At 38.7% G+C, this 14,006-nt stretch overlaps 1 protein-coding gene and 1 long non-coding RNA gene across 3 annotated transcripts; both read right to left on the reverse strand.

Annotated features, from left to right (window-relative positions):
* Nucleotides 1–1,704: 1,704 nt before the first annotated feature.
* On the reverse strand, nt 1,705–4,139 carry LOC148130405 (uncharacterized). The gene is made up of 2 exons (XR_015749764.1): nt 1,839–4,139; nt 1,705–1,798 (listed from the first exon to the last, which is right to left on the reverse strand). It is a non-coding gene; the product is annotated as an uncharacterized LOC148130405 (long non-coding RNA).
* Nucleotides 4,140–5,661: 1,522 nt separating this feature from the next.
* Nucleotides 5,662–13,874, reverse strand: HMGB1 (high mobility group box 1). 2 transcript variants are annotated; one of them, XM_026675033.2, is made up of 5 exons: nt 13,716–13,874; nt 9,288–9,449; nt 8,999–9,144; nt 8,621–8,795; nt 5,662–7,503 (listed from the first exon to the last, which is right to left on the reverse strand). In XM_026675033.2, exons 2-5 carry the CDS (start codon nt 9,435–9,437, stop codon nt 7,327–7,329), a joined length of 648 nt encoding a protein of 215 aa, XP_026530818.1. In that variant the 5' UTR covers nt 9,438–9,449; nt 13,716–13,874; the 3' UTR covers nt 5,662–7,326. The 2 variants fall into 2 exon arrangements, with proteins under 2 accessions (XP_026530818.1, XP_087822459.1); XM_087966333.1 differs by lacking the exon at nt 13,716–13,874 and adding an exon at nt 12,811–12,891.
* Between the last annotated feature and the right edge of the window lie 132 nt (nt 13,875–14,006).

The following is a 14,006-nucleotide window of genomic DNA, read 5'->3' on the forward strand; positions in this document are numbered from 1 at the left end:
TTATCTTGTAAGCAATTGACAAACTAAATAAATAAATAAAAAACCAGCACGGTCAACAAAGAAACTGAAAGAATTTTTACTGAGATTTTGTTGCATCCTATAAGTATGACGTTTCTATAGAAAACTGGCGTCTATCACTTATATATTATGCAGCAATTTTATTCTGTTGGCATGCTATTTTTCAGCCATTCTTTTGAATAGGCAGCCAAATGCTTACATCTATCAACCTTTTAAACTTTACACGTCTCTTGTAAGTCAACTAGTTCCTATAGGTCCATGCTGGGGAACCTATGGCACATGCGCCGAAAGTGGCAGAGCCATTACTGCTGGCACACGAGCACTTGCCCAGAAAAGGTGTACTGCACATACGCGCACACCGCTCGCCCATCAGCTGATTGTCGGGTATCTGGCGTGCATGTGTGGGGGGTGGCAGTGCGCAGGACACACTCGCGCATGCACAGAAGCCCGCAGCAAGCCTTGGGGGGTCATGCGCAAATGCACAGAAGCGCTGGTCACGCGGGTCGTGTGCGCATGCTCTGGAGGCATGGGGGGCCCTGCGCGCATTACCTTCTGGGTGATGGCACATGAGTACGAGCAGGCAAGTGCACATGCAATTATCGGCACGGGAGCCCAAAAAGGTTAGCCACCACTGCTATAGGTTTCCTTGTCCAGTTGTGTCCGAAGACATTTTACATGGTGCTCATCTCCATTTCTTGGCTAAAGGAGCCAGCATTGTCTGAAGACATTTTACATGGCCATGTGGCCAGAATGTCTACATGCATAGTTCCTGTGCATATTTCTTATAATGGACATTTTCAAAGGATGGTTCATTTTATTGAAGTTGGGCAAAATCAAATCAAAAGGAATGAATGAATGAATGAGTGAGTGAGTGAGTGAGTGAGTGAGTGAGTGAGTGAATGATTCTAGATTTAACATTTAACTAGGGGACAAATCTTTATATTGTGAAAGTAAATGTATGACAACTGCCTCTTCTGTAAGTAACTTATGTTTCCTCGAAAATAAGCCACTGTCTTATTTATTTCTTTTTTTGCCACCAGAAAAAAGGCACCAGGTCTTATTTTGGGGGTATGTCATCCAATGACTAACTTCACTTGCACGCATCATCCCCGGCCTCCTTTTTGCTTTCAGAGGCGTTCAGGAGCTTCTTCTGACGCTGGCAAGACTTTCCTGAAGGCCTCTGCAGCCAATAACAGAGTTCCAGATCGATCTGGAGCTCTGTTATCAGCTACAGAGGCCTTTAGGAAAGTCTTGTTGGCTGCAAAAGAAATGGGCCGGCAAGGCAGGTGTTGGGGTGTGCAAGGCCTGGCTACAACTGTCCAAAGGTAAGTAGTAGGGCGACTTCACACACACACCCCATTCTCACCCTAGCTTAATTTTTACCCATGCACTTTGGAGTGGGCAGGATCTTAATTAGGGCTTATATTGGGTGCATGTGTAAAAATCAAGCTAGGACTTACTTTCAGGGTAGGTTGTATTTTTGGGGAAACGGGGTATATATGCATAGACATATTAAGTTTACAAGGAAATCAATATTACCTACTTTTAACCACCAACTTTTCCTGCAAGCAGGCTCAGTTAAAAAGCATGCCATATTTTATAGAAATTATTTAGAATGCCTTAATGTTGTAATGCATTTTTTTCCAGACAGAGAACCACGAGAAGCAAACAAAAACAAATCATAGCTTTATTTTATTGCTTTATTAAATATGGCACATGAATACAAGGTGGAAATCTTTTATTTGGAAGAATGTGTTATATTTCTCTTGCTTTGTGTTTCCTAAGAATTTTCTGAACTAAGCCTCAACTTGAATTGGCACCTGCACTCAGAATGTGTTACAGTTCACGTGTGTGCATTAAACAAAGACAAAAAGAACCCTGTTGCCACGATATCAAGAGTAAGGGTTAGGAGTGGAGCTTTTAACTTACAACCTTTGGGTGATATGCAGCCCTCCGAATAGGTTGCTACTACTCACAACAATACTTAGGAAACAATATTTAGGAAACTTTGCAAAATTCAATCTCTTTAGTGGTAAGGAGTACACGAAAGGAGAGCAGCGGTATTCCTGTCTATTGCCATGAGGGTAACCAATGAGGTGAGAGCAAGCCAGACTGACTGAGTCAAGAAGGAGCAGCTTACAAGTAACCAGGCACTATAGATCCGTCTTTAGACCGAGAAGATGATCTCCACATCTGCACAGGGCAAACCAAGGAATTTTTAAGGCCGGGGGCCTAATCATCCCCACATGACTACTACTCCTTCCACCATCATGGGTTTTCCTTGCTCTAACTTTAGACTGCAGAGAAGTCTGAAGCCTGCATCCAAATGGGTCAGGCCGAAAAGTGTTTGCCGTTAGCCCTGCATCAAGGCACTCAGTTAAGACTGTAGGAGTGACTAAAGTGACTAAATTAGGAGACCAGCAAAATACTGTGGACATAATATATTTAGCAAGGCATTCGACAAAGTAGACCACAACCTACTTCTTAGTAAGCAAGAAAAAAGTGGAATAGATAGCACCACCATCAGATGGACTCGTAACTGGCTGACAAACTGTACTCAACGAGTAGTCCTTAATGGGTCTAAGTCTACATGGAGGGAAGTAAGCAGTGGGATGCCACAAGGTTCTGTCTTAGGCCCAGTACTCTTCAATATCTTCATGAACAACTTAGGTGAGGGAATAGAAGGGGAACTTACCAAATTTGCAGATGATACAAAGCTGGCAGGAATAGCTAACACCCAAGAAGATAGGCTCAAGATCCAGATGGATCTTGACAGACTAGAACACTGGGCCATATCTAATAAAATTAAATTCAGTGTAGAGAAAAGTAAAGCCCTACACTTAGGCAAGAAAAACCAAAAGTACACATATAGTCTGGGTGAAACCAGACTCAATAGCAGTAACCGTGAGAGGGATCTTGGAGTCTTAGTGGACAATCAGCTAAATATGAGCCAGCAGTGTGCAGCAGCAGCCAAAAAAAGCTAATGCAATCCTAAGTTGCATTAACAAAAGGGATACAATCAAGATCAAGGGATGTACTAATACCACTCTATAAAGCCTTAGTAAGACCACACCTAAAGTACTGCACCCAGTTTTGGTCACCACGTTATAAAAAAAATGTTGAGACTCTAGAACAAGTGCAGAGAAGAGCAACCAGGATGATTAGGGGACTGAAGACTAAAACATATGAACGGTTACAGGATGGCTACTCTAGTGAAGGACCAGGGGAGACATGACAGCGGTCTTCCAATATTTGGGGGGCTGCCAGAGAGAGGAAGGGGTCAAGCTATTTTCTAAAGCGCCTGAAGGCCAGACAAGGAATAATGGATGGAAACTGAACAAGGAGAGATTTAACCTGGAAATAAGGAAAAACTTTCTACAATGAGAACAATCAACCAATGGAACAGCTTGCCCTCGGAAGTTGTGGGAGTGCCATCACTTGAGCCTTTCAAGAAGAGATTGGACTGCCATTTGTCAGAAATGGTGTAGGGTCTCCCGCTTGGGCGGGGGGTTGGACTAGATGACCTACAAGGTCCCTTCCAACTGATTATGTTATCTGAGTTCTTGATCTGGTTTATGGACAAAGAGCTCCATTTTCTTCAGTCTAAATCCCTAAGTTATGGGGGAGCATGCAAACAGGAAAAGGCACCTCAGCTCTTGCCCAGTCTGGGATGGTCTTTCATGCCCCTGGTACCTCAGGAAAAGAGATACTGCATGTTGGAATCTATATGCCCAGGGTGCAACAGTGAGCCCAGTGGCTGTCCAGGGCCAGTTATTAATGTATCAAAGGTGTTACGTCTCTTGGGCTAATAAACTGATTCTCGTGCACTGTTTGTGACCAATTGAGAGACATCTGGTCTGGGAGATTAAACAGAAATGCTGTAACACAAGAAGCTACCTCTTGAAACTAGCAAATTGATTCAAAATATGCAGAAAATATTGAAAAATCCACTGGATTCCCTCATCTCCTTTTGTAAAATTCTCTCATCTCTGGTTTCCTCAGTTTAAAGATTTTTTCACTAAAAAGTATATTTTAATTTTAACAGAACTAAAGTATTCAGGTTTATAAAATCACAAGAGCTCTAGAAGTATCACTGTGATAATAAGTACGAAAAAGACAAGTGCAGTGTCCAGTATGTGGTTAAAGTCAAGATGGTGCAGATCAAAGCTCCACCTGGTTACTTTGTATGTGCATGTGTGCGTTTCAAGACATGAACATTTTAAAGTTATCGGGTCACTTTGTAGCACTGAGGAAAAATGGCAGAAAATGGTAACAAGAGATAATTAATATTTGGAACTATTCAGACCGAAAAGGAACTTTTTCAGACCAAAGAGAAAACATTGTTTTTTCCCAATGAATACTACAATTTATGGTCATGTAATGAATTCAGATTCAGGATAGAAAAATAATTGTGCACTTATTAAGTCTAAATTACGGCCTCACAACAAAATTATGTAAGATAATGGCATTACTATCATAATGGCAAAACTTTTCATGTTGGGAGACAAGATGTCTCTCAAAACTTCTTTCCAAGGATATACAGGCAGGTGCTTTTGTCACAAGTATTCAGCTGCTGCCTGAGAAAGGTGCTTAGTTTTTACCGCTTACATTACAGATGGCTAAAATATTACTGTAAATTTGAAATCTTTACAAAAATCTTTTGAAACTTTAATTTGAAAATCAATTTTAGATTTTTGAAATTGAAGACTTGACATTTGTTCATTAAGACACTAAGAGCATACATTTCCAAATACCTAATCTGACCAAAGGTATTTTACAAATGCCTGGTGCTACTTTTTGTGTCAGAAAATAAGCACTTTGAAAAGACTGGATTCTCATCCTAGAGGTATTTGCAAGGTACACCTAGAATAATGGTTTATTCTGTATCATTTTGGGGGAACAGTAAAATCCAGGTAGGATTCTCACTTTAGACTATTATGCAAATACAGCTCTTTCTATCAACTTATTACATGAAGTGCCTTACCTCCAACATTTTATAACTAAAAACTTGTTATAGGTCTCTTAATCCTTTAAACAATTTATCCTTTCACTTCAGTATGAGTTTTCTATACTTTGTCTGCATAACTGGGATAATTACATTACAAAATCTTGGAAATAAAAATGGTGCTTCATTTCACAATATTCTTAAGTGGGTTACTTATTTACATTACTTGATTAGCAAGTACCACTATTATTACTTATGCCAGTATTTATAAGAGCTGGTGGCTCTCCTAAATGTGCAATAAACAAACTGCTAGGGCAAAGAGAAATTACGTAGAATTAAGCTTGGTTTTAAAAGTTAACAGGGAATGAAATTTGTAGCTATCTGGAGAAATGTTGACTTGAGTTTTATTTCTTATCCGATATTCATAGGCTTACATTGTCTACAAATTACATAAAAATATTTTTTTTGTCCCTTCCACAACAGACTTAGTATAAACTGCAGACCCACTGAAACAATTTTATGGAGTCATGAAACGCCTTCCTTGAACATTTTTTTGTATTTCTGAAGGTTAATAATACTATTGCATGTTAAGTGACAAATATTGCTGCTTATGGAATTTCAATAGTGTAGGTATATATATACTGGAGTGGTTTAAATCAGTGAAAATTATTTTAAGTAAAATAACTTAACTAAATATATAAACCTCTGTAATTATTATTTTATTAGTATCAACCAGGAAATCAGATGTTCAATATTCTCCTGAGGTTATACATAAACAAATGCAAAATTGAAGTAAGAATTTTAAGTCAAAATTGTATAACAAAACAATACTCCATCAAAAAAGTGTGTAAAATTACAAGAATGCTATTTTTTAAACACTGGCACCATTATTTCATAACTACAGAATTCTCAATCAATCCCCAGATTATTCCGCCGAGTTTATAACTGCCAGCATTTTTATTGAAAATGCAAAAAATTTAACTTTGGTTTTCAAAGCAATCTATATTTTATCAAATCAGAGCTTGGAATACCATGTTATATTTCACAGCTAAATGGAAAAAAAACGTACTTTCCCCCTACTGCTATTTTAACTTACAAAATGGGCAGACATCAAAAATGTTATAAAAGGTAACAGAAAAAGATACATCTCATTTTAATCTGAGACAATACAAAATTTTGAAAATGGGCTAAAACTAGTAGTGGATTGAAAACATGAATTTATACAAATCAATCAATGGTATCACTTATAAAAAACATTAGCAAAGTAAAGTATTTTATTGTGGGATGTTTACTACCAGGAGTATCCATGGCATAAAGCCCACAATCACTTGACATGGTATCCTAAAAGGATTACAGTAATTTAGTATTTAACTTTACCTGCTTAGATAAGAGTACTCTCCTCTGTATTAAAGTATTTGCAAATTCAACTTACTACTAGCCAATGAAGTCATACATGTAAATTCCTTGCAGATCAACTTGAGTATACTTAGTGGTCTCAGAAGCATCCTAAATTATTTTTCACCTAGACGTACTTCATGCCACAGAAATGGTATTTTAATTCTCATCCTTCCAAAACTGGCAAATTTATACAACTCAGTAGAATATTGTACATAGCAAAAGCTGAGCAAATACAAATTGGTTAAGAACATTTTTTTATTGTGACCAGTTACATGGGGAAAAGCATGTTTTGCATATTCCGGTATATATTTATTTCTTACCCTATCATGATTATATAGGGCATGTTGCTCAAAGCTCTTGTTATCATTCCATCAACTTATTACATGAAGAGACAAAATTCTGACGTGATCCCAAAAGGGCAAAAACGTAACAAGTTAAGGTTTCCAGAGGGAAAAAAGGGAAATGTTGACTTTACAAGGGCACCTATTAAAAGGACAACAATACTAAATTTTTTAAAAATGTATTTACTTAGAAGCAATCAGAATGTCAACAGCTACAACTTTTTTTTCTTTTTCAATTACAGAGTGGTATTTAGTTAACAGAACAACTATTTTATGAGGCAGACAACTCAAGATGAATAATAAACTACATCTGCATGTATAACTAATTTGTGCTGTGCACCAACAAGAACCTTGCTTTAAACTTCCATGCCAATTTACAACCCCCATTCTGTACTAGGCAACATTAGTGGCCACTGTGATACCACTAAAGGACAAGTCTACCAAAAGACATATTTGGTAGTTTGGAACTATACAAAAAAAAGAAAAAGGAAAAAAGACACTGTACAGTTTAAAAACAAATCTTACACAGCCTTATGCTTAATTTTTTTCCTTTCTTTAAAAGGAGTGAGTTGTGTACAGGGGGGTTAAATGCTTTTATAGACAAGAAAATCTGATCGAAAAGACTTATTCATCATCTTCTTCTTCCTCCTCCTCCTCTTCTTCTTCCTCCTCTTCCTCGTCGTCCTCATCATCATCATCATCATCATCTTCCTCTTCTTTCTTTTTCTTGCTTTTCTCAGGCTTAGGAGCTACCTTTTTGGCTGTATCAGGCTTTCCCTTAGCTCGGTATGCAGCAATATCCTTGGTTTGAAAAGAAAAAAGAATTTTGTTTACACAAAAAAAACTCTTGTTTATAATGGGATCAATAGTTATTCAGTTTAAATGCAGATCAGTCAAAATTGTAATTCCGAATGTAAAAAATGTTTGGATGTCACAGAAGGCTGGTTGTGATTACACTTAATAGTTTAAATGAAAGAATTCAACTTTTCACACTTCACTTAGAGTAGATGGTGCCACCTTCAGCATGTATAAACTATATTCCTTTGAACTGCATAGTAAAACCCAGTAAGCCAATCCTCCAGTAATTAATTTTTACTTCATCTGTTTTTAAAAACTTTTTTCCACTGCCAAGTCTGTGTTTTCATATTCTAAATTGTGTTTTATATTTGAGAAATATTCAGAGTGCTCTAAAGTGTTGATGTTCAACTCAAATTCATCATGCTAATACAAAGCCATCATTCATGTTATTCAGTCCTTCCCTAGTCCCTATCCCCAGTTGAAACCATGTGTTATAATCCCACAACTTAAAGTGGTCTTATATAGTATATTTTGGCAGTACCACAATTTACGTTCCAAATTTATAAAATTCCTATTATGGTTGTGACAATTCCATAAATACTTCTTTCACATTTTCTAAAATGGGATCCTAATATTTTATATGAATCCATATGCAGTAAAGCCATAATTATGAATTTATTAAAGTTGTTTACAAGATGCAATTATTAACCCAAATTACTTTTAAAAATTACTAGAGTCTTCCTAATATTCCAGCTTCCACATTTAAAAATATATTTTTATTTAAATTCTGCCTTCATATATTTTTACAAATAACTCAAGATGGCAAGCATCCTTCCTCATATTTTCGGCACAACAACCCTGAGGTGAGAGGTTGAGAGAGAAGAACTGGCCCAGCTGGCTTTCACGACTAAGGTGGGATTTGAACTCACATGCCACTAAAAGCATACAAGACTACATGCACTGATTTCATTTTTTATCCAAATTGGAATTTTAATATGAAAAGAGAAAATAAGCATTTAATACTCTGAGGAAAAATGCATAAACATATGGCCATACTGCTAATGAATGTCTGGAATTTATTATTCCGATCTAATTATGTTAAAATGGATTTGTAATTTACCTTTTCATATTTCTCCTTCAGTTTAGCAGCCTTCTTTTCAAAGGGCAGTTTATCCTCTCCAGATGTATTATTCCACATCTCTCCAAGTTTCTTTGCAACATCCCCAATGGAAAGACCAGGATGTTCTCCTTTGATTTTTGGACGATACTCAGAACAAAATAAGAAAAATGCTGAACTGAAAATAGATTTACAGAACAAATAAGGTTTAACAAATGGATTTTGCATAGCAAAATACTAAAATAATTAAGTGTTATTCACAAATAGTACATTATAACAGGACACAAAATAAGCATAGCATTATTTTCCAATTGTTAAATCTTCTGTGTGTGCATAAGTGTAATACTACTACATATATACAAACTATAAAAATCTACTTACGGAGGCCTCTTTGGTGCATTTGGATCCTTGAATTTCTTTTTTGACTCTCCTTTTGGGGGTACATAAGTTTTCATTTCTCTTTCATAACGAACCTTGTCAGCTCGTGCCATATCTTCAAATTTCCCCTTTTCCTTAGCGGACATTGTCTATGTATAAAAAAACATAACCAGAAAGCATCCTTAATGAACGTTTATCCCCTTCTAGTTTGGATAAAAATATTTTTAAATGACATTTAAATAATCAAAAATGATATATGTGTGCTTTGTATTATTATTTTAGCAAGCAGTACCTTCCACCTTTCTGAACATTTCTTTGAGAACTCTGAGAAATTCACTGACGCTTCTGGATGTTTCTTCTTGTGCTCTTCCCGGCAGGTTTGCACAAAATAGGCATATGAGGACATTTTACCTCTTGGCTTTTTAGGATCACCTTTGCCCATTTTTGAAGATTTCTAAAAGACAAATTGAAATTCCTGACAAACTATTTTGGATTTCATAGTAAGCAATTTAATTAAGAATGCTAAAATTTACATTCTGAGATAAAGCTGCACTCTTATCTAACTTTGGGGACAACTATTTATTTTAAAAGTTATAATCAAACCATATCTGACTATGTAGTCTAGAAATGCATTAACTCCTTAAGTATGTGCAAAACCCCAAAACCCTCCCCTCCGACAAGACCAGAGAATGAATGAATGTGTGTGTATATGTATATATATGCGTATATATGTATATGTATATATGTGTATTATATATTATAGTATATGTATATATTATATATATATATATATATATATATATATATATATATATATATATATGTATATATATATATGTGTCCTTGAAATGTGGCCTTAGCCTGAACGTTTAGAATAGAATACTTTATTGGCCAAATGTGATTGGACAAACAAGGAATCCAACAGTTATAACAATATATGCAAATCTGTAACAAATATTGGGAAATCCTCTGGAGACATAAGGACAGCAGAATCTCAGAAGTCTGCATATGCTGTATAGTACAGTTGAACCTCTGGTCACCACCACAATTCGTTCCATAACTTTGGTTGCAACCCGATTTGGTCGTGACCCAAACCTAATTTTGGCACTTACCAAAAAAAAAAAAAAAAAATGGTGCGAAAGGGGAAATGAATTTTTTGGTTGGAACTTGATTTGGTCATGGTCAGAGATGTTCGTGACCAGAGGTTCTGCTGTATTAGGTTCCTGGTACTGTAGTTGCCAGCACATTAGGAGATGAATAGTGACAAATGCTCCATTTACAAAAAATGTTACAGGTGAATGTTTTAGTGATAATTCAAAAACAGTCTGGGCTTATACAAATTATCACAAAATGTTACACTAGTTTCAAAGTGTATTTTCCTTAACTGCAAGGAATGTGTATACATAACATATATCTATAAATTTTATGACACATAACATAAATTGATACTAAATCCTAGAGAAAAATTTTTTTCTACTTATTTGGCCAGAAGTCAAAAAGTCTGTAACGTTTGAATTTTGTTTCTTTCAAATTAAATTCAAACACACCTTGTTTATTGTATAACCCAACTACCCTCCATGCACAGGCATGTATATACATTTACCTGAATCAAAGATTTTCTTTGCCATGTTACTTTGCAATTTTTCATGAGACCTCTCCAGATGATATTCATGCAGCATTGTCCTTTACTCAACCTTCTTATGGTGTAGTACTTAATCACAAATACTAAATTGGTACTAAATTATCCAATTTTCATGTGCAACAACCAATTTCACCAACAGATGGAAACAGGTCTCAGCCTGTGAAGGGGCATGCCACATTTTAGAATGCCAGAACATTTTTGGCAGATTAAGGCCAGACACAACATTTCTGGAGATGTTTTGAAACCAGACTGACAATTCTTCACCAATTCACTGGATTATGTGAATATAATTTTTCTGAGTTCTACAATATTGTGACAGAGGAATGCATGCATCATGGACTTTTCCAGGCACATAAGCACACAGTGAGCATATTCATAGACAGAATTTCCATACTTCAAAACAAGTTTATAAGGAATATTAAATCTGGTTAAGAAAACTGTGGATTTAAAATAAAGGTTTGTGAAGAGTTCTGTCATTATTTTTACATAATAGGCAATAAAATAAAGCTGTAGTTCTGCAGGCTTTTATAACTGAATCAAAAAGAGAAGTCCTGCCTCTTAAAAGCAATTGAGTTCTGAGCTGCCACTAACAGACAGAAAAAGATGTTGGTAAAGCAATAAAAAACTGTCCCAGTGTGAATTAGACAAGGGCTTAAAATATAACTACAGTAGTTTCCTACTAGATACTTAAATTTGATCCAGCAATATTCAAGTTAATGTCTATAACTTAAATATTTTGTTTTTTCAAGTGTTTAAATGGTTTTCCTTATTTGTATTAAACTTGTTTTTTAAGAAACAAAAATACTGTTTCTGACTTTTCTTAGGTATTCAGGAAGTATTTCTGCCTTAATTGGCACAATTTAAATATGGAAATATGTTACAGTTCTGGCCAGTGTTGCCATAAAAGCAATTTTCTACCAGTTGGCCTGTGGACACAAAAATATTTTTCCCCCTCACTAAACATGTCCAGTTTGAAGTTTCTGTCAGGTAAACAAGACTCAAAAATCAAGTACTCATATCTATATGGAAACAGAGGTCAGAAAAACTCCCAGGAATAAATAAGGATATATGAGTAATTGGACTCTATAATAAAAAACATAAGGAAAAAGATAAACCTATAAGGAACATGTTACTATATTTAATTTGCCTTACCCTAAGAAAATATTATTTTAAATAAATTTAATTTCCAAACGTACAATATGAAAAATGTAATACATCTTAAACTTTGTTAATTTACATTCTATAATAGAGCATTTTTAAAAGTACAACAGAAAAATAATCACACCATAGTAAACATTTTAACGTGCTTTATTAAGTGTTTCCAACGTAGGCAGGCAGGTAATTTTAGAAAAGCTGTGGGAAAAAGTAACGCGAAGTCCTCATTATGGGTAAGTGAAGTTATCACGTGCGAGTTGTTTTTTTTAAGGTTGAAAAATTTACCTAATAACTAACAGACATTCTTTTACAAGGACGCAGCCGCCATAGCTAAAACCGTCCAACTGAGGGAATCCTTCTAATTCCATGTGCTTCAGTATTATATGAAGAAGCGGGTCGGATATTTTTTTTTTTTTTTGGTACAATGGCGCAGGCTTCTGCTTAAGAAGGTCACCACCGGCAGCAGCGATTCTCCTTCCATTTTGTGCGAACGCCTTGTTGATGAGAGAAAGTCCCCTTGAAATGCGATTCGCGGAAGCTCCGCTACGGCGGAAAAGCTCGGCTGGCAGCCGGTGCGCGGGACCCGAGCCCTGCCCGCTGCGTGGCGGCGCCTCTACATAAGCGAGAGCGCTGCTGCCCGTCCATTGCCTTTGCAGCGAGCCGTTCAGCAGGAAGAGAGGCCGCTTCTCGGAATGGCCGCTGCTTCTGAGAGAATATGGCTCCTTCCTTCCGCGCGCGCGTGTGTGTGTGTGCGCGCTCTGTTAGTCTGGCGCACACACTCAGCCATTTGTGTGTGTGTGTGTGTGTGTCGGTGCGCTCTGTACTCTGGCGCACACACTCAGCCATTGCAAGCAATGCGAACGCGGGGGGGTGGGGGGGGAAGTGTCTCATTTCTCCTAAAGCCCGCCAGAACATTTCCTTTCAGTTTTTTTTTTTTTAAAGCCCCGATTAAGTCCTTGGCGGGGGAAGGGGAGCGGTTGCCGAGAGGAAGGGGGGGAAAAAAAAGGCAAAAATTCACCTGCGGCCGATGTGGACTTTTAAACGGTCGCCGGCGCTCTTTCTCGCCCAGGGAGAAAAGGCGCCTTGAAAAAGTTCTCCTGAACTGCGCCCCCGCCCGCCCGCCCGCCCGCGCCTCCCCCTTCTGCCTTGCGCGCAAGCCAGCCCTCCTCTCGCCTTGTTTTCTCTTGCTCTACACACGGCTCTCGTCAGCCATGTTACAGCAGGCGCAGTTCCCGAGGTGATTTATCGCCCCGAGGCCAGCAACGCCCAGAAACGCTCCTGCAATTCAGCATCGCGGGGCTTCCTGCGGGCGAGGCGACCCCCACACACACACAAACACCGCGCCCACTCCCCGTTTTTGCCTCGTTTTCCCCTCTCCTCGTTCGACCGACCACGGCGTCCGTGTGGAGAGTCCGCCGCTTTCTCCTCCTCTTCCCCCCCACCACCACCAACCCTTCACAGACGCTGCAGCAATGGCTTAGATGGCTCTGTATCGCCGTGCTATGTAAGCAGCTTATTCACACTTGGACCGCTTTCCGCCGCCCCGCTTGCCGGGCTAAAACGGATTCGAGTCCTCGTCCTCCTCCATTTACACGGATCGTGACTGTGGGGATCTTGGGGCACGACGGGGAGGGGGGGTCCCAGGATTTACGGTCTCTTTTCCCCCACTTCTCGAAACTCCCCAGGCGGCTTTATTTTATTTTTTTTAACGACTTAACCGCCTTCCCGCCACCCTCCTCCTCCTCCGAGGTGACGAGGGAAAGTGTTTACTCGGTCCCAGCCCGATTTCCCCCCTTTGTGTGTGTGGCTGTGAGGAACGAATCCTGCCCCTCGCACCCCATAGCCTCACCGTTGCCAGGCTGGGAGCGTCGGCCTCCTCAACTCCGCCTGGCTTCTTAGCCGAGGACCCCGCAATATACTTACCCTGTGCCACACTCTCGTACACTCAAGAACCGCAGTTCAAACAAGTCGCAAACACGCTCACACTGGCCACCAAGGCTGCCTGAATCTAGTATGTAGTCCAATTCACTGCAATGGCTGTGAGCTGGATCGATACGCAGCCTCCTCACTCTTCTCGGCACTGGTAACATTACTCTCAACACAGGCTTCTTCTTATTGGCTGCCGCCGAGGCAGGAGCTAAGCGGGTTGGAGGAACACCTTCCATTGTCCTGACCAGAAGAGACTGCTGATTGGTCGCGGCGGGAGATACGTCA

Source organism: Notechis scutatus, chromosome 5 (assembly GCF_049901735.1).
Source record: "Notechis scutatus isolate UNSWTSFEM ecotype Mainland chromosome 5, rNotScu1.2, whole genome shotgun sequence".
NCBI classification, from domain to species: Eukaryota; Metazoa; Chordata; class Lepidosauria; order Squamata; family Elapidae; genus Notechis; species Notechis scutatus.